The sequence below is a fragment of the Mustela erminea genome, chromosome X (genome assembly GCF_009829155.1).
Source record: "Mustela erminea isolate mMusErm1 chromosome X, mMusErm1.Pri, whole genome shotgun sequence".
Lineage (NCBI taxonomy): Eukaryota > Metazoa > Chordata > Mammalia > Carnivora > Mustelidae > Mustela > Mustela erminea.
The window spans coordinates 102,623,502-102,644,539 of NC_045635.1; the positions used below are offsets into that span (position 1 = coordinate 102,623,502).

Consider the following 21,038-nt stretch of genomic DNA (forward strand, 5'->3'; position numbering starts at 1 on the left):
AATCAGAAAGGTAGATAAGCTGTCAGAGTGGGGAAGATAATGCCAAATTCAAACAGCAAGTGTGAAAGACCAAAGAAAACCAAACATTTGAGAATTAGGAGAATTCTGTGTTTGGCCTGCCATGAACGAAGTCTCTATCATTTGTTATCCATTGCCAAATAGAGAGAGACTTCAATGACATGGGTCTTAGAAGAGGGAGAAATCTGCCACTCTCCTAAAAAACAAAGGCCCCCCAAATATACTGGGTTTCTGAGATCTATTTCCTTTTATTTGAAAATATAAATTTGTTCACTTGCTTCCTTCAACAATCAGAAAATATCACAGATTGGGATATCAAATGCTAGAAGTATTGAATAAACAGAAGCTTTATGCACAGAAGCATAATTAGGGAGTTCTAAGGAGAACATCTCATTCTCCATGTCCCCACACCAAATGTTCTTCCCTCTCTCCTCCCAACATGGAGGCTCCATCATTCTGGACTGAACCTGAGTTTCTAATACTCTACCCAGCCAGCCATAGCTCAATTTTGCACACTGTATGGAGCTAATGGGTAAACGGCAGGCTCTGAATCCAGAACCATCTGGCTCTTTCTAGTACATCACCTTAAATACCAATTTTTTCCCAGGCTTTAAGGGTGATTCAGATCACATCTATAAAGAAAACATTATAAGATGTCATTTTAGGTGTACTACTAGAGTTGTTGATGCTGATAAATACCTAAAGATTGGAAAATGTGACTTGTGGGGGAATGAAGGAAGTCCTGCATTATTCCACATATTCCCAAGTGGTTATAGTTGGAAACAACACATATTTGAGTGACTATTCAGCTGTATGCCAGATGTTGTCGTTTCTTTTTTTTTTTTAATCCAAATAATGAAAAAAAAAATTTACAAGGAATGTGTCCACTGGCACTCTCAAGCCTTCTATTACCACCTGTATAATTCTCCAAGTACATCTTAGGAATCCAGGATGATAGTGCTTTGGGCCCAAATGATTCTGGAAAATCTACAAAGAAAAAGGATACCTTTTGATATTTAGAATAAAGTTATAAATATTAAAGCCAAAGTTGTAAGTATGAACATAAGTGACAGTAAAATTCATAAAAGAATACATGAAGAATGCTGGTATTTAATAGATATTGTTTAGGGACACCTGGGTGGTTTAGCCCGTTAAGCATCTGACTCCTTGTTTCAACTCAGGTCACCATCTCAAGATCATGAGATAGAGCCCCACGTTGGGTTCACTCTCAGCGTGGAGTCTACTTGAGATTGTCTCTCCCTCTCCCTCTGCTCCTACCCCTTCAAATAAATAAACAAATCTGTTTTTAAAAAGTGAAAAATAAAAACGTACTGTAAAATAAATTATCACTAATTTAGGGGGATAGTGAAAACAAGTTCAGAGAGACTACAAAAGTCATACATATGGGTATGCTGAAGAGAAACTAACGTCCTTTTTGCTGTATTATTCTAGGCTGAATACTAATTAAAATTACCCTACCTCACCTACCTGAAAAAACATCTAGAATATTTCCAAATATAAATAGGGTACTGTGAAAGATCTTCCAGATGAAGTACTCCAAGAAAAGACACAGTGTGTGGAAACACATCATTTTACAGGAAGTTCTGGTGGAACTTAAGTATTCGTTATTGGCTCAAAGCTGCTGGACTTCCTGGGGAAGGCAGTACATGTAAATTGCCTTAGTAGATGTTTTGCAGAGTTTCCAGATTTGTCATTTGTACCCAGTTCCAGGTATTATCTGTTACCTCCAAAACTCTGTCCATCATTTTGCTCTCTTACAAAACTCAGGAACCTTTTAAGTAGGTAGGGATACTCAAGATTTGAACCACAAGGCAAATTAACCTTATTTTATCAGGACAGAGACACAATCTACATTCTCTTTGCTAAAGACGTGATGGTTTTAAGGCATTATTTCCCACCATCCTTTGCAGTATACCACAGGATTTTCAGTGACATCTGGATGAATATATTTTATTTCTATACAGTTGCATTTATTTTCTTGTATGTAGTTTCATGGATATTATTGCTTTAGACATGGCTAAATTTAAGAAAAGGAGTAGCTATAAAGATAAATATGAAGTAAATAATAGTACTGCAGTATGTGGATAGGACATAATAGAAGTCTTCGAGGGACTGAAATTTGAGATACACTGTTTCTGGGTTAATGCAGAGAGGTATCCCTCCCAAGGTCAACATGCACTGAAATGATCCCTTATCCACAGGAGTGAGAATAATCTGTTGCTCCTTTAACTTACTCGTGGCCATGTATTGCCTATCATTTGTACGTTCTCTTTGCCTCTCCTGCTGTTTAGCATTAACTCTTCTGTATATTCTATTCAGTCATAGTGAATGCACTATTAAAGTCTGGTAAGTGAAACTTCCCAAAGACATGTTCTTTGGTGAAATCCTTGTCCTCTAATCCTCACATCCTGGCGTTTTATTTGATGCCTTATTCAATTGCCTTCTCTCTGCATAAGCTTCTCCTCTAGACAGCATAAATGCTGATGAGATTTTTTGGTTATACTCCAATTTTCCTTCTTTATGAAAAGCTTCAGCCCATCTTTCTCCATTGACACCACCCCCACCCCCACTGCCATTGGGCTGACTTTGGGATGGGTGATTGGCTCTTCTCTGCCTCACTAATCCAGCACACTTATTCAAGTCAAATGACTGCAAGATGAAACACTCACTATCTTCCAGTTAAAGGAGAGCATGTGTGTGCAGATTGAGATTATTGCAAAATAATTCTAACAGAATTGACTTCTGATATATGTTTACTAAGACTAAAGCAATTTAGTAGCTTGAGGTTTTCATTCAAGAAAATGAATGCCTTTTATCATATCTGATGGAAGATTTCTTCTGGGAAATGTGGCATATTCTGAGGCTGATTTTTGAAGCATACCACTATTTAACTCCCAACACAGCTGAAATTAGATAGGTTGCCATAGGACAACATATCTTTTTATAACTATAAAAAAAAAGAAAGCAGAAATGGAAGGGGGAACTGAAAAATGTTTTCCCTTTAATCACAAGGAATGTGGGTTTTTCCTAAAAGAGAAAATGCCTATACAATAGGTAAACCGGGCAAATTAAAACTGGCAACCTCCCTCATTTCTCTCCCTAGCCCCCTAGACTTCTCAGGGTACCTAAATCAAAGAGAAGCAGATTAAGGTGAGCGGCAAGGCATGTTCTGTACTCAAAGCAAGATCAATCTTTATACATAGATCCTTTTTTGGCACCAATGTAGAAAATCCAAACATGGAGATACTTAGGTCTGCAAATAACCTAATCTGCATACCAGATGGATCTAAGGGGGAAAAAAATCATAGACACTTTTCCACATACACATATTTTTTTTTTAATGCAAGCATAGAAAAACAGATGCTTTTGCTCCCAAAGGGTCTGTGGGCCTCTCTCAAGTAGTCTTATGGAGCAATTTAATTTCAAATTTCTAAAATTATGAAAATGTCTAGATTGAGCATTAGATTGAAAAAGAAATGGCCTCTTACATAGAAAACCAATCTTTTTAGCACTTTCTGGATTATTTTTAACTATTCAGTGAAACCCAGCCCCCAATGTCACAGATAAGCGGATGGGGGAGTCAATAAGGGAACGTTTCCCCCAAATGGGTAGCCATGATCCACTGGGTTTTTTTTTAAGATTTTATTTATTCATTTGACAGACAGAGATCACAAGTAGGCAGAGAGGCAGGCAGAGAGAGAGGAGGAGGAAGCAGGCTCCCTGCTGAGCAGAGAGCTGATGCAGGGGCTTGATCCCAGGATCCTGGGATCATGACCTGAGCTGAAGGCAGAGGTTTTAACCCACTGAGCCACCCAAGCGCCTCTCATCGGTTGTTTTAACAAATAATTTAATGCTCGGCTATATGCTCAACTCAGTGAGTTAGTATGGAAGAGCTGTTTTCATCTGCAAACAAAACTGTTGTTTAAGTTTCAATGAATAGGGATCGTGGCATTTTGTTCTTTCAGATCCTATTTGTGAGGCTAAAAATAAATCTCCTTAAAACAATGAATTTTATCTACATTTGACACATCTCTCCTTTTTACATTTATCATATCCGCCATCATATCTCTCCATCCATCATCTCCAACAGCTCTTACAAAGGCACAGTGAATATGGTATAAGGATTTTGAAACTTGGTATTTCCTCCTTAAATTTCACAGTAGACTGTTAAGACAGCTTTTCTACTTGAAGTTCTGAAACTAATTCAGAAAGAGCTATTATAATTACTGTAAAAGCAAAGTTGAATATTCTCTTGGTTACCAGAGTCATTAAATAGCTCAGGGTACAATTTATGCCTTGTTCATCTACAGCAGATGGCAAGAATCAAGATTGAGGACTAACTGCACAAGAATCACTCCCATTAACTAGTTCTTTTGTGCATTGTATCACACACGGCCCTCCTACCCCACCCTCCCTCCCACAAGCCCTGCACCAAAAATGCAAAACAGGGAAAGACCCAGAGCGTTTAAAACAGGACACTTTTTGCGGGGAGGCCTCACTTAGCTCACATTGGTAGGATCACTGCTGCCTCACGGAAGTAAGATTTCAAGGTATCACAGTATCAGAGTGCACTCTGTTAAATATCAGGACTGGGAACATTTCTGTTGGAAACCTACCGCAAAGGTATCATGTGGGTTGTTTTTTTTTGTTTTGTTTTGTTTTGTTTTGTTTTTCAGCAGAAATTACCAACACAACCCACCAGACCCTGATGACTGAGGCTTTGACAATAGCATCCATGATGATACTGTGCAGGAGGATGATGCTGTTTGCTCTCTCCTTTAAGTCAGCCTGTCACATCCTTTGCTGCTAACGTGCCTCTTTCTAATATTACGCCCTCCCTCTATACACACCCTTCCTAATTTGCAGCTTTTCTTTGACTGTGAAGTGCAAAACCAAGATTGGTAAGAACTCCATGCTAAGTAAGAGTTAAGAAGGCGCTGGAAGTAAGGATGAGGAAATAATTAGGGCCTTGGAAGCAGTAGCTCTGTGACACCTAAAGATTCCTATCTTTAGATAATTTTCCCATCCCTTCCAGTGTAAGCTAAGTTTCATGAGGTGATAATATGAGACAGCTACCATCAGATAAATGAGCTTCTTCTGGACAAACTACCTGGGCAGGGACGGAAGCAGATATTCCAATAGCTTCAAGCGTTTCCGAACCTGAAACACAATGTCTTAGGGATTGACCCCCTCCCCCGCCCCCCCACCCCACCCAGGGTTATTTAACTTCTTGTGATTACATGAGGCACGTCCCACCCCGAGTGTAGATGTTTATCACTTTGATCTTGACAACACTGAGGAGATAGGAAGGACCAGGTTCCTCATCCCAGATTACAGATAAGGAAATGGAGGCAGGAGTACGTTGAGTATTTGTGCATAAACAAGCAGTGAGTACATGACAAGGTTGAGCTCCTGGGTTCTCATTCAGGACTTTTCTCCCAACACTGATGTTTCTTTTCCCCCCAACACAGAGGGGAGCACCTCCCCTCTGCTCAAAAAGACACTAAGCCCTTCCTCTGGTGAGAAAGACCCCATTTCTTTTGGGCTTACTGCTTTATTTCTGTAAGTTCTGCCAGACGCCCTCAGGAATCTCACTCATTTTTCTGGCAGAACTCAAAACCCTCTGCTTTTATTATGTTGAGGGTTGTCAGTGAATTAAAAATGCAACAAATGTATGGTCCCAACTTGCTATCCAGAGTTAACAAATGTCACCAGTAGGGAGGTTTCTCACAGCGGACACTGAAGAATACATCCCAGCAGATACCTAATAGCTCATTTTGTGTCATGGCAGCGTGAGAAATCACTTGCTCAAGACATTCATTAACCTTTCATTTCCTCCATAAATAATCAGTCAGAAATGTGGCTCATATTTTAAATTAATTGAAAACAGCTCTCTCATTCGCTCACTCTCTCTCCCTCTCTCTCTCTCTCTCTGCCCGTGAATGACTGGAAAACTTCTAATGCCAGCACGATAAGGATATTTAAATATGTGGTTCCATGCCTCTGAGCCAGTTTAAACCTTATCTCCTCCAGGAAACCTCTATCCATTCCAGCAGACCTTAGATACCTCTTTTTCTTCTTCTCCAAGAACCTAGAACAATTTTTAGTGTTTGACATTTAGTGCATATTAACAAACCATGTAATGTACTGCCAAGAATATGGGTTCTAGAGGCAGACAGATTCAGGTTCTAATTCCAGCTTTACTACTTCTGAGCTGTGTGGCCTCGGGCATATTACTTAAACTCTCTTTAGGGGCGCCTGGGTAGCCCAGTCATTAAGCATCTGCCTTCGGCTCAGGTCATGATCCCAGGGTCCTGGGATGGAGTCCCGCATCAGGCTCTCTGCTCATCGGAAAGCCTGCTTCTCCCTCTCCCTCTCCCTCTCCCACTCCCCCTGCTTGTGTTGTTGCTCTTGCTGTCTCTTTCTCTGTCAAATAAAATCGTAAAAAAAAAAAAAAACCTCTATCTAGCTGAGATTCCTCTTTAGAAAATGAAACAATGATACTTAATTTGTTAAATTGTTCAAGGGATTAAATACATATAAAGCACCTAGCACACTGTCTACCATATACTAGGCACTCAATTAAGGGCAATTGTTTTTACTGCTATTACGGCCTTTTATATATAGTTCTGCTTTGATACATAAGCAATTTTGTTATCTTGTCAAGTTGTTTTTATTTTATATTTTTTAAATATTTTATTTATTTATTTAAAGAGAGAGAGAAAGAGAGTGGGGTAGGGGCAGAAGGAGAGAGAGAATCTCAAGTAGACTCCCCACTGAGCAAGGAGCCCAACACAGGGCTCAATCCCCACATCCCCGAGATCATGACCAGAGCCGAAATCAAGAGTCAGATGCTCAACTGACTGAACCCAGGCACCCCCTCAAGTTGTTTTTATTTTTTTTTTAAGATTTTATTTATTTATTTGACAGAGATCACAAGTAGGCAGAGAGGCAGAAAGAGAGAGGAGAAAGCAGGCTCCCTACTGAGCAGAAAGCCCGATGTGGGGCTCAATTCCAGGATCCTGGGATCATGACCTGAGCCAAAGGCAGAGGCTTTAACCCACTGAGCCACCCAGGTGCCCCTCAAGTTGTTTTTAAATCCTTTGATATCTGTGTCCATGGTGGAACTTGTCAGGAAGCTTAAGCTTAAGGGCACCTTACTTGCATGGGTTCTTTCCAAAGCCTTATTATTCATGCTTTTGTTTCACTTTTCTTAAAGTGGGCTCCTAAAGTGGTATTAGCATCAGACCTGGAACAAAACTGGGTTCCACTTCCAGTTGTATCTTTTTTTTTTAATTTTTTATTTTTTATAAACATATGTTTTTATCCCCAGGGGTACAGGTCTGTGAATCGCCAGGTTTACACACTTCATAGCACTCACCAAAGCACATACCCTCCCCAATGTCCATAACCCCACCCCCCTTCTCCCAACCCCCCTCACCCCAGCAACCCTCAGTTTGTTTTGTGAGATTAAGAGTCACTTATGGTTTGTCTCACTCCCAATCCCATCTTGTTTCATTGATTCTTCTCCTACCCACTTAAGCCCCCATGTTGCATCACCACTTCCTCATATCAGGGAGATCATATGATAGTTGTCTTTCTCCGCTTGACTTATTTCGCTAAGCATGATACGCTCTAGTTCCATCCACGTTGTCGCAAATGGCAAGATTTCATTTCTTTTGATGGCTGCATAGTATTCCATTGTGTATATATACCACATCTTCTTGATCCATTCATCTATTGATGGACATCTAGGTTCTTTCCATAGTTTGGCTATTGTGGACATTGGTGCTATAAACATTCGGGTGCACGTGCCCCTTTGGATCACCACGTTTGTATCTTTAGGGTAAATACCCAGTAGTGCAATTGCTGGGTCATAGGGCAGTTCTATTTTCAACATTTTGAGGAACCTCCATCCAGTTGTATCTTTACCTTCTATGCGATCCCCCTCCTGGTTCCCACTCCCTGCATTCAGTACTGTACTTTGTACATCATCAGTACTTAATAACGTGACATTTTATAAAATCCTCAATTAACCGGAATTTGCCCTACTTAGCTATCTGGAAATAAGCTTCTGTGAAGTATTTAGTCAAAAACTTGCGACTGACAACTTTCAATTCACTTACACATTTTGAGAAAACAAAATGCATTTTGTAAACTGTAGGGTTTAGAATTAATACAGTGTTATTCATGAAAATTACCATAAGAATGATGACCCCAAGGCAGGGTTTCTCCACCTCAGGTGTTACTGACATTTTTTACCATGATTTGTTGTGGAGGCCTGGCCTGTGCGCTGCAGGATGTTGAGCAGCATCCCTGGCCTCTACTCACTAGATACTAGTTACCTTTCCAGATGTCACAACCAAATATGCTTCCAGGCGGTTCCAAATGTCCCCTAGGGGACAACCCCCTCCCCCTGCCCTGCGGCCTTGCATCCAGCACCAAAAGCTATACAGATGGTCACAAATCTTTCTTATTAAGGGAGGAAAAGGAAGGTAAGCATTTTAGAAAAGTTTAAAAGCAATCCTGATTAATCTGAAAATCCCATTAACTCCATTCCCAGAGTGTTCTATTCCCTAAGCATTCCAGATAATAACAAAAAAAATGTACTGCACATTCTATTTTCTAATTTGTATTCCACATTCAGCCCATTTTCCATCTCAGCAGCTAAGTACAGAATCCAGTTCATGGGTGGGGGGGTCATCAGCTTCATGGCTTCTGCCATCTATTTTAAGTGACAATGATGCTACTGACCTGGAAGTTTAGATTTTCCTCCCCTGTTTTTGACACTTTTAACTTTGATGTTACCAATTCCTCCTGTATTTTCTGCCTGAAATTGAAATGTGCAAAAAAAAAAAAAAAAAAAAAAAAACCTCTGTCCTGTTAACTGTGATTTTACTATACACAAAAGACCTAACAATTTATTGATCATCTAAAAGCAATTAGTGGGCGCCTGGGTGGCTCAGTGGGTTAAACCTCTGCCTTCCACTCAGGTCATGATCCCAGGGTCCTGGGATAGAGCCCACATTGCATCGGGCTCTCTGCTCAGCGGGGAGCCTGCTTCCCCCAACCCTCTCTGCCTGCTGCTCTGCCTACTTGTGATCTCTGTCTGTCAAATAAATAAATAAAATCTTTTAAAAATAAAAAATTTTTTAAAAAGTAATTCGCTCTAGCTCATCGATTGATTGTTGTACTTCCCATTGACTAGGCAATTGAAAAGGCCCTTTTTAAATAAGCAATATTTCTTATTTCTTCTTTTGCAGGTTGTGATCCTGGGAAAACATTCAAGAGGTTATCACTACATGCTTGCTAACCTGGTAAGAACAAGCAGAGTTTTTGTTTCCCAGGGCAATATATTCTATTTAGTTTGTGTCATCCGTAATCGTCGAAAAAAGAAATACACAAAGAACCTAACGTGTTCTTTAGATGCTTGGCGAAATGAGTCAGTAAATGCCAAAACCTGAATGCAATAGCCTTGTTTTCAATTATGCTCTCTGTTTGAGCTGTGAGCTTCTATTCTCTCATTTAAACCATAGTAATTTGAGATGATTTTTCACCAGTTCTTGTTAGATATGATTTGAATTTGAAATGTAAACCATTTGATCCAGGTTTGAAATATAACACAAGGGACAGGGGACACAAGAAACTGATTCTTTCCCCCTTTTACCCAAGTAGACGTACACATCAGTACTGGGTTTGTCTTTCCAGAAGCAGACCACTACCAAATCTTTTCAAATCAGATGCCAGAAGTAGGTTGGAACATAGAACATCAAGGGACCCTGTCAAAGTGGACAGCCACCTCTATACTTATAATAAAACACAACTTCAATCCTTTCCTTCATATTTCCCATGTCTTTAAAACCCACGACCTCTAGAAGCTAGTATTACATTTAGGTTAGTTTACAGTTCTTTCTCCAAAAAAACAATTGTTTTAAGAATTAACTAAATGGCTTCTAAATCGGGAATATCTGTTTGGCAGAAGTTTTGAATAATACTATGTCCCCAAAAGGAAAGAGGAATGTTAAATTATCACTGTGATACTAAGAATCTATTACATTATCACATAACATGAGTTCTAACCCTGATCTTGTTTCGTTAGCACAACAGAATGATAATCATTATGGAGTTCTTACACCAAAAGAATAGCAACAAAGGTGAAAGATTATTATAATTATATTCCTAGATTTCTTAAAGAAAAAAATCTTATTTGTTTTAATGATTAAAATTTTTTAATGAGAAAGGAAATGTTACTTAAACCTCTTTTAGGAAGTGTGTTTTCCAGCACTTTATGAGATGATGATTAAAGCTATTGCTTTGAAATGTAGTGTGCCTCTTCTCCAATAAATTGCTCAAAGTGGAGCACTTCAGACCATTTGGGGGATAAATGTATTGACTCTTTTAGGAGGAGAAATCCTGATTCTTCATTTACTTCTAAATACATTCAATTTGGTTTTTTAAGGCAACCAATAAGTAAAGGATGTTTGCTGACTCATTGGAAGTTAGACCAGGGCTTGGCAGGAAACATGGATGTCACAGCAAGGCAGCTGAGGGCAGTTACTGATGGGTTTTTACCATTATTTTCTGATCAATAAGTATTTTGTTTCCCTTCCTTCCTTCCTTTACCTTCTTCTCTTTTGCCTTATACATCCCAGGGTTCACCCATCACTGACAGTATATGAGATGACTTTACATAGTGCACACATAAACTTTTTTTATTATGATGGTAATGTATCAATTTATTGTGTGTTAGAAAAATATAAAATGAGCACATCAAAATCCAAATTGCATGGATATTATTAGTTCATACAGGGCTAACATAGAGATTGAACAACAAATGAATCCATTTTGTAATGTGTCAGATGTGTTGTGTAAGCAATAGCGTGGGAGATAAACATATGGCAAGGTGTGGTTTTTGTATATGTGGTTATGGTGACATGTGGATGACTGAAGTTTGGGAAAGAGCACTGAATGAAGGATCAGAAAGTTTGAGTTGTCATATGGACTTTGCTACTTACTAACTAGCTATGGGACCTTGCATAAGTCACTTCAGTTTCTTTACTATAAACCTTGGATGGGAGTGGAGAGTTCACTGATGTAATGGTTGGGCCCTTTGGAAGCAGATGCTAAGATATAATTAGAAGTCCAAGACATTTGCTGGGAGTGATATCCATAAAAAATAAAACAGAAAGGGTCACAAGTGGGAAGGGAAAGCTTAAGACAACAATTCAGATTTGATATCAGCCAAAGAGAGGGTAAGGAAGTTTGAGGAGAACTTCAGATGATGGGATAGTTCCAAGAAAAACTTGGCCAGCACAACCGAGAATTCCTGCGCAAAGACTCCATGCTACCCTGAAACCCCTAACCACCTTGCTCAGCCATTGGCTGGCAGCTGCTCAGGAAACACATACCTCCTGCCTGAAAGCTGAGGCCGATCCTGAAACTGGAGGCTATCAGCTCACTCAACAACTCAAGGCAGGTTCCATCTTAAAGGGAGATCTGAGCCATGTGCATCAATGACTGGATGATACATGGAGACTTTTGCCATTCTAGAGTTCTAACTGGGCCTTCTTATTCCTACCAATAATCCTGTAAATTAGCTTTGGTGTCAACTTGAGACCCAGACCTGGCAGAAATGAAAGCATGACAAATATCATGGAGGACAAGTGGTGTTAGAGAGGAGAAGGGAGTTGGGGTAAATTGGAAAGGGAGGTGAATTATGAGAGACTATGGACTCTGAAAAACAATCTGAGGGGTTTGAAGTGGCAGGGGGGGGGGAGGTTGGGGTACCAGGTGGTGGGTATTATAGAGGGCACGGATTGCATGGAGCACTGGGTGTGGTGAAAAATAATGAATACTGTTTTTCTGAAAATAAATTAATTAATTTTTTAAAAAATGAAAGCATGTAGAGCAACAGAACTGCAAGAGAGAATCACTAGGACGAGGTTGTGGAAAAGAATCGTTAACTGAATGCCCAACCAGGACTCAGAATCATGAGACAGTGGGAGGAAGCCTACTATAAGAGCAAGTCAAGTCTGGTCCTTCAGAAAGAATGTAATTCATGACATAATGTCAGTCTGCCTAATGAAAATGTGAAATCATTCACCATGCTTTGAGCTGCCAGTTCTTTTCCTCTAGTGACTTTCTTTTCATTTGAACTCAGCCATATGTTTCTATAAGTCCCTGTACTCTATATAAAATTGAATGCAGGCAATAGAGATAGGAACTGTTGCTAATCTCTGATAAAAATGAGATTATCCCATCATGGTTTCCAGGTTTTTTATAACAGATAAAAATACCCCAAACACCTCTACCAAAGACACACACACACACACACACACACACCCCCAAAACTATTTAGAATTTCCTTAGATGGTCAAAAAAGGGTAAGTGGAGCTAATATGTTTCCTTTCAAAATGAGCCAGCCGGATGACAGCTGAGGATAGATACACAAGGGAACAAAGTCTAATCTGAGTCTTGGTATAAGCAATAGCACAGAACCCCCAACCCTGCCAACCTTCTTCTACAAATGCAAAGTCAAAGACAGTCATGGCACTTCCCTAAGCTTTTTGGAATCACCTGCACCAGAGTACCATGTGCACCCCTTGCCAAGGAGCTCTATCTATCTGGCAAATACTTCTATGTGCTTTAACATAGACATTCTCTGGTAGCAATCCAAACATGAGAAGACTCAGAGAGCCCTTGGATGCTTCAACACAGGACTCTCACAGGTCAGGTTGTACATTTCACAGTGGACAACAAGCTGCAGAAAGTTCTACCTTACTGAAATCTCTGGAAGAAACAAAAGATTCCATCAGAAGTACAGGCCAGAGATGTGGTCTGGGGAAGACACAGGCCAGAGGTGAACATCCCAATGATGAGAGAGCGAACAAGGCTCCAACAAATTCTGTATCAGTTGGTGGCGTCATTTTTTTCAGAGTGGTTGCATAATTGTTGTGTTCTCTTCCAGGACTCTAAGGTAGTAGTGTTTTGCCACTCTGGTACCAGAGGTAACCAGCATGTATACACTCTGTCAGTCAGACAACCTCTCTGTCTTTCAAGGCAACGTCCTGGGTCAGGATCCTTTACATTGCATCCCCAGGCATGTTGTATATTGTGATTTAATGTTTTTATATATGTCAGTAATGATAGCTCAGTCATTGTGTGCACAACCCTAGAATAACAACCCTAGGAATGATGAAAATAAGCACTAGACCCGGAGCTAAGAAACAGGTTTCTTAATCCATAAAATGGGGAGTTACACCAAATTATTATTTCCCCAAGTATACTACTCGTACACAAGATGATTTTAGGGAGTACACAGCAAAATTTCTTAAACTTATTAGTTTGGAATTTATATTAAATGAGTATTGCTGAGGTAACTATCCTCTCAATTCTGTGATTTTTACAGATACCATTCTTTAGAATGAGGGTAAAATAGATATTTAGGTTAAAAAATTTAGACCATGTAAAGAAAAATATTAGGTAAATTATGGCTCAGATGATCCACCTATATGGCAGAAAACTATAAAGGTAGCATATTAATGACTAAAACTTGGGAAACACTCCAAGGTCACTTCCAGCTCTACATTTCTTCCCTCATGGAAGGTCAGTTTAGACCAGAGAAGACCAGGAGTGAGAATATAGGCATAGCAGTTAGGTAGAAACTGAGGATATAAATGGGAGTACAAAACCAGAAGACTGTTGTCCTTAGGGATATAAAGTCATAAGGCAGGCTTAAAATCATTTCAGGTAGGCAGAAGCCAAGAAGAGTATGAGTACCCTTATCTAAGTTCTAAACATAGCTGAGGATCTGAAGGATCAATCAAAACCACCCTGGGGTCAACACAAAATGAATTAGATCTGGGTTAAATGGTCCAACTACAGATGTTCAGCACCCAGCCCTGAAAATAGGACCAAAAAAAAAAAAAAAAAAACAAGCATTTGAGGTGCCCAGGGGAGAACATGAGCCATACTGGACTCATTCAGTGCTATACCAGTTAACCACTATCTTAGAAGACCCAACAATTTCCCTGCCTAGGTCAAGCCCAATCCCAGAGTGGGTGATTTTTGTTGACCCTACAAGTGGAAGTTAGGTCAGGTCAGCTGCCAGTGGTAGAGGGCCACATAAACAGACAGTAAAGGAGGACATTGTATTAGGGGAGCTAACATTTCTTAGACTCTTCTCTGCTGTCAGCTATTTTCTTTGTATTTCTTACTAAAATTATTCAGAACTCCCATGAGGAGAGACTTCTTACCTAGTCACCTTCCTAAGCTTTTTAGAGATCAGGAAAATGGGCTCAGAGAAAACACATGACTGTCCAAAGTCTCAGAGCTAATACATTGCCAAGCTAGGCCTCCAATGCAGGTTGAGCAGACTCTTGACAGAGCACCTTGTCCTTCCCCTTTGACCCACTTAAGCATCTTAGCGAGACAAAAGGCCAGCCCCACAGTGGGTTGAGCGTCTGCCTTCAGCTCAGGTCATGATCTCAGGGTCCTGGGATGGAGCCTCACATCGGGCTCTCTGCTCAGCGGGGAGCCTGCTTCCCCTTCTCTCTTCCTGCCACTCTGCCTACTTGTGATCTCTCTCTGCCAAATAAATAAATAAAATCTTTAAAAAAAAGGCCAGCCCCAAAAAGGTCACATAAGAACGTCTGCAAAGACAAAAATACATTGAATGAAACATATATATTTCATTATGTATAAACTATACATTTATGAGAGTAAACGTGATCAGAGAGAAAAAGTCTTAAAAAACAAGGAGAGCCTTGTGAATCAGTGTTTGAAACCTGTTCAAGAGCCAATCTGAAATGCATCTTAACAAGCACTAATTATATCTGTCCATCACTCTTTTCTTTTTTACCACATTCCCTCTCTCTCTCTCTCTCTGTCTCTCTCTCACCTCTCTCCTGCTCTCTCATTTCCCCTCTTGCTCTTGCTTCCTCTTTTCTTCCCTCCCTATCTGCCTCATTCATAGTATTAGCATGACAGGAAATAAAGAAGGGGGGCACTAGCTTATATCTAATTTAGTATAATATCTAATATAACTAGCTTGTATCTAATTAATTCAAATTTTTACTAAAACAAAACACCGTTCATAGCACAGAACCCAAAAGAGGCAGGAGTAATCTAAGCTTGAGGAAGTGAACTCTGCAGCCTACCAGATCTTGGAATATACCTGAAACAAAGAGGGGCCCACTTTATTTAGAAAGAAAACAACTTCAAGTGAGATTGGGTCATGTGTTTTGCTTGCCAATAACAACTGTTCCCTTCTACTCTCTTCCCCTCCATGTCTTCTTGTTTTGTTTAATACTATCTCCCTTTGTTCTTCCATTTTTATGTTCTAAATAGAAAATTCAAATGCTCAGAGTGCCTGGGTGTCTCAGTCAGTTAAGCATCCAACTCTTGATTTCAGCTCAGGTCATGATCTCAGGGATGTGAGAACAAGCCCCGCATCGGGCTCCATGGAGGACGTGGAGTCTGCTTAAGATTCTCTCTCCCGCTGCTCCCTTGTTTGCTCGCTCTCTCTCTCTCCCACTCTCTCCTTCTCTAAAGAAACCTCAAACACTCAAAAAATGAAATTATAAATATACAAACCACGTGTTGTAAACAATGTCACCTCAGAAGCTGGCATGTAAACACAGAACTCACTGAGCTGGAGCGTGGTTTTACAGGCAAAAGAAGTAGGACTGAAGGGGGAAATTCGTACTTCTCCCAAATGCCAGGATCCCAGTCCCCTCCCCTGGGTACACAACTTCTCTGGTGGCCGAGGATTCCCTTTCTTCTCCAGATGGAGATAGGTTACAGCAGAGCACCAAGAGAATGTGGAGTTGTGGAGTGGGCTGAAGTCCAACTTCCCATCTGGCATTTAGAAATCCACAGGCACTTGTCACCTTAAAGTTGCCAACTTTGAGACTCCCATTCTCACTGTCCAAAAATGCCCCCATTGTAGTCAATCATCCTTTCATCCCTTTCCTCCTCTCCCCCTCCTCCTCCTCCTCCTCCTCCTCCCCCCCCTCCCCCTCCCCCTCCTCCTCCTCCCCCTCCTCCCCCTCCTCCCCCTCCTCCTCCTCCTCCTCCTCCTCCTCCTCCTCCTCCTCCTCCTCCTCCTTCTTCTTCTTCTTCTTCTTCTTCTTCTCCTTCTTCTTCTTCTAATCTCTTTCTCTCTCTCAACAAGGAAAGATCACTTTCTACCCAATGTTCTGGCAAGATAAATTGAAAGAATTCTGTTTTCTTCCCTAGGCTCTCAGATCATGTCCTAAAACAATGCTTCTCAAACTATCTGTGAAGAAGGGCCAGTTTTTTCCTCCAAGTCTTCACAGAACAACATAAATAAATTACTAAAAACCTGAAACAAGCAAAACAAGATGTATAAAAACATAAGCCAAAAATTTTAGTATTACATTTAACAGCCATAATACTACCTTGTCAAATTTCTATAAGGTTTATAAGGGCTTGCTTTCCATTTCTTTCCTTATTTCATTTCTGACTACTAAAAAATAGCAGACCAGCACCAGTCCACATACACTTTGGGCAATACTTCTTTAAAGGTCTTTATAGTAAGTTATTTTTCCTCTGTATCACTTGTCTGCCCAATACCTTATTCACTTCCCTACAAGGAAGACAGAGGGTGGTGTCCTTAAGAACCTTATAGTCATAATGGACAGATAAAACTTGCAGAGCTTATAATAATTAGCATGGAGACAGAACAGATCTAGGACAGAGAATGAAGAGAAAGCCGAGTATGGAAAATCAAAATACTGCATAGCATGCCCAGACAAGATCTTTAAGAAAAGGTGACTTTGAAATAATGATCCAAATGATGAGAAGGATCCAATTATATAAAGAATCAGGGAAAGTTCATGTCATGCATAAGGAACAGCATGTACCGAGGTCTTGAGGCAGAAAAGAGTCTCTGAACTGTTAGAAGGTAATTTTGGCTGGAGCAGAGTGAATTCCAGATTAGGTGAGGCTTTAGTAAGACTGGTTAAAGAAGTTTTAGCTGTTTTCAACAGACACAGAATGCCACTGAAGAATTTCAAAATGGGGTGGGGGTGCATGATCTCATTTTTAATTTAAAAAAATCAGTGTCAAATGGATGGATTTTATGGTATTTAAATTATCCCTCCATACAACCATTAATAGAAGAGATTGGTGGCTATTTTTCCTGCTAATAGAGCTTATATCAACTTATGTTCATACAGATAATTCCCAGTGTACTGAAGTGTCATGAAGTCAGGGCAAGTTTGATATGACTCACCATCTAACCAATGGATAACCCTTAAAAGATTACAAAGTATGTTGATTGGATCAGAGAATAGAACAATGAGTGAATACAAGCAACCTATAATTAAGGGCTAATTTATATGGTGTAATCTTCAACTCCACACACTACACCCTCTCAGGAGGATGGACCTGCTTCTAGAAAAAGACTTGTGTCTCTCATTAGCAACCTGATAACTTGAGTCACCACAATTACTATGTATTTCCCTATCGAAGCATCACCCACATGAACAATTCAAATGACACTAAAGATAGAGCCAGACTCCATCCAAATTATGAGATAGATACTTGTCCTTGGCAGCTTCCCAACCCTCTTTCTACTGCTTCTATCTTCACTATAGGCAAGCCACCTTTCCCATTTCTCACCCATAATCTGCCATCAACTCAATGAAAGTCACCCAACTTAACTTGTCTCTGTTTTCCTTTCAGTACAAAATGTAACCTAAAAATAGTATTATATGAAAAAATCTCCACACAATATCTTAAAAATAAGTGCTCTAAAAGTAAGCTTTGAATATATTTATTTACAACTCTCCATTGTCCACACTACCAGAAAGAAATTGAATTACAGTATGTATAAATCAAGGGAGACAGGATAATCCTAAAGTCATTTGAATCTTTGCAAGACTGACTTGTCTGGTTATTCTCAAATTGGGACAATCTGTGTTTGGATGCCAATTGTGTAACTAGTATCTGTATAAAAGATGGCCCTGGAGAATCATTCAAGTGTAACTTGCAAATCCCATGTGAACTGCTTAGGCACAGATGTCATGGTTGGTTTTATAAAATTGCATCCAGATGTGGGCAACAGTGCACTGGATGAAACAGATATATTATAATCGAGAAGTGATACAATATAGCAGAACTTACAAATCCAAATGAGTGGGTTCCCTCTCAAGGGAATAACTACTGGAGAGTACATCCATATTTTCAACAAATATTGCCATTGTTACACAGAGGCAAATAGTCAACTGTACAGATACCTAAAACATTAAAATTAAGAAAGTAAAGTTTCCACTCATCCTATCTATGAGTACTAGAATCGCCTCCAGTCTTCCTCTGCCTTCTCTCATCTCTTTTCATCTCTCCCTCTGCACACGGTTTTGGTTCAACCAAAGGAAAAGATACCATCCTGGCAATTAGTCAAACAACAATTTTAACCAAACAGAACTGGTGAGATGCAAGCAGCACTAGAACTTGTTAAGTCCAATCTAAGCAAAAGTCATTGAGCACCTCATCATCACATCTAGTTAATGAAATCCCTACGAAATAGTAAAATGGGCCCAACAGAAATTCCACCTAGTACAGCAGAAATTGGGAAACTTGGAGTCAGTTAGCAAAGATGCTGTGACAATACACATATATTTATTTCATGGAAGGCATGGGAAGGCATGTAGTAGTGAAGGAGGACAAAAGCCCATAAGCAGTCAACAATGTGCAAGAGCCAACATAATAATTGGCCAAAAAAAAGATAGAGAGAGAGAGAGAGAGTACAAATGGGCCCTTTTAGTACCCGGTAGAGGTTGTAGAGACCAATTTGATATTGATCTTCCTTAGTCATTATTTAACCAATGGAAATTTTTCTTGAAGAATGAAATTTCAGTAGAGATAGCCAGAGCTGTTAGTGATGAAGCAGGGGTCCTTTCTAGACAAACAAAACAAAACAGACAAAGGTAGCACTGTTCAAAATGGCATGATATGGCTAGACGATGAGGTCTGTTTAAGGAAGTGGTACAGGTGGGCCAGGGGAACAGAAAATAACATATAGTAGAAATTCTTGAAGGCCAAGTCAAGATATTTGGGTATTAATACATCTGTACAAAGCAGGGAATCCTTGCAATGATTTGAGGAAAGGAATATTGTGCTCTAACTGGTATTTTAGGAGGGTAAATTAATTAAATTATTTATTTATTTAAAAGATTTATTTATTTTAAAGAGAGCAAAAGAAAAATGTGAGTTGGGGGAGGAACAGAGGATAAAGGAGAGAGAGAGAGAACCTCAAGCAGACTCCCCACTGAGCACAGAGACTGACTTGGGGCGTGATCCCAGGCCCCTGAGATCCTGACCTGAGCCAAAATCAAGATTTAGGTGCTCAACTGACTGAGCCACCCAGGTGCTCCAGGAAGGTAAATTTATTATGTGAAGAATGAGCTGGAGAGGTAAAGAACTAGATTTTAGAGCACCAACTACAAAGCTAAGACAACAATCTAGGCTAGTGGTGCTCAAACCCACTTGGGCTTTAAATTCACTTGATAAAATTATAAAAATACAGGTGCATGGGACTCACACCCACTGACCCAGTAGGCCCAAAGTACATTAATTAAAAGAATAGATACAGGAAGAGGAAGAGATTTTGAGGGAATATAATAACTTTCCTTTGGGACCCATTCTTTTTAAGATGCTTATGGAATATGGAAGTTAATTTAATCAGTAGGCAGTTAGGGGAAGGGTGCTGGAGTATGAGATAGGATCTAACTAGAGACTCATTGATGTCTTATTCAAAGTGAACTCAAATTAAAAATTCAAAAAGAAACAAACTGAGGGTTTTGGAGGGGAAGGTGGTGGGGGATTGGGTGAGCCTGGTGGTGGGTATTATGGAAGACCCATATTGCATGGAGCACTGGGTGTTGGTGCATAAAGAGTGAATTTTGGAACACTGAAAAAAAATAAAATAAAAGTACCCATAAATTGCAAAAAAATATAAAAATTCCAAAAGACAACAAGAATTAATTTGTTTTATAGACTCTAAAATGTAACAAATTCATTGACTGAGGTCATTCTCTTGAAAATTAGGTTCTCAGAGGCCAGCTAGATGAGAAATCATGACTGTCTATCTCCACACTCAAAATTAAAAATGGAAAAAAAGGTAAAGAGAAAACAAAGAAGAAATTCTAATATCTTTGTTTGAATGGGAGATGCCAGAAGGTGAAACCAGTTTTTAAGCAAAAAATGAACTATTATGATTCAGCAAAGGGATAGAACAGTTGCTATAAAACAGCATCCTGCTTAAGCAAAATGAGCCATCTTGTCCCACACAAAATATCAAAGAAATCCACTGGAACACGTTTTATGTTTTATAAAAATATGTTACTTTAAAATGCATAATTTTAATAACAGATGAAGCTCAGTGAGAAAATACAATTCATGACACAGAAATTTATTTTGGAGTCAGATATGCTAAAATACATGTATTAAATAAAAGTTTATGGGTTTTCTATCCTTTTTTGAGCAGTTGCTATTAAGAAAAGTATTCAGGTCAGGTACTTAAAACCTGAAACAAAAGTCAAAACAAACTAAAAAGACTTCAAGAACTTTAAGCCAAATGTCAATTTAGCTTTGAGCCAAGAGCCTGAGTTAAAATGCAGAACGTTGTGAATTCATTTATCACATATTTAAACTAGTAATCAAACTTACACTTTTTCTAAAGACAAGAATTCTCTAATAAAAGTTTCTTAAAAATACATATCTATTTACAGGTATTACAGTCTGGTCACTGTACTACTACTCAGAGACATTTTCAGGGGACCGAGGGAGAGATGGAGTATAAGGAGAGATTAGGCCTGTGGGCTAGAGAGAAGCCTGAGTGAGAATACTTGAGTATATGTGACAGAAGGAGGGATCATGAGAGAGTTCAGAGCCTGAGAGTTCTCTCAGCCTGGCTAAGAGAACTGTGTCCCACCCCATGTATGTTTCTGTCAAGGAGGAGTGAGAATGGAACT

The 21,038-nt window shown here is 39.5% G+C and overlaps 1 protein-coding gene across 7 annotated transcripts in view; it reads left to right on the plus strand.

The window, feature by feature from the left end:
* Positions 1-21,038, plus strand: part of GRIA3 (glutamate ionotropic receptor AMPA type subunit 3) — a 284,915-nt gene that overhangs the window by 161,364 nt on the left and 102,513 nt on the right. For all 7 annotated transcript variants that reach the window (XR_004282496.1, XM_032330365.1, XM_032330363.1 and 4 more), the window contains one exon: positions 9,303-9,356. Coding sequence is in view for 6 of the 7 variants with exons in the window: in XM_032330365.1 (XP_032186256.1) it covers positions 9,303-9,356 (54 nt within the window). In the remaining variant the exon portion in view is untranslated. The remainder of the gene's footprint in view (positions 1-9,302; positions 9,357-21,038) is intronic.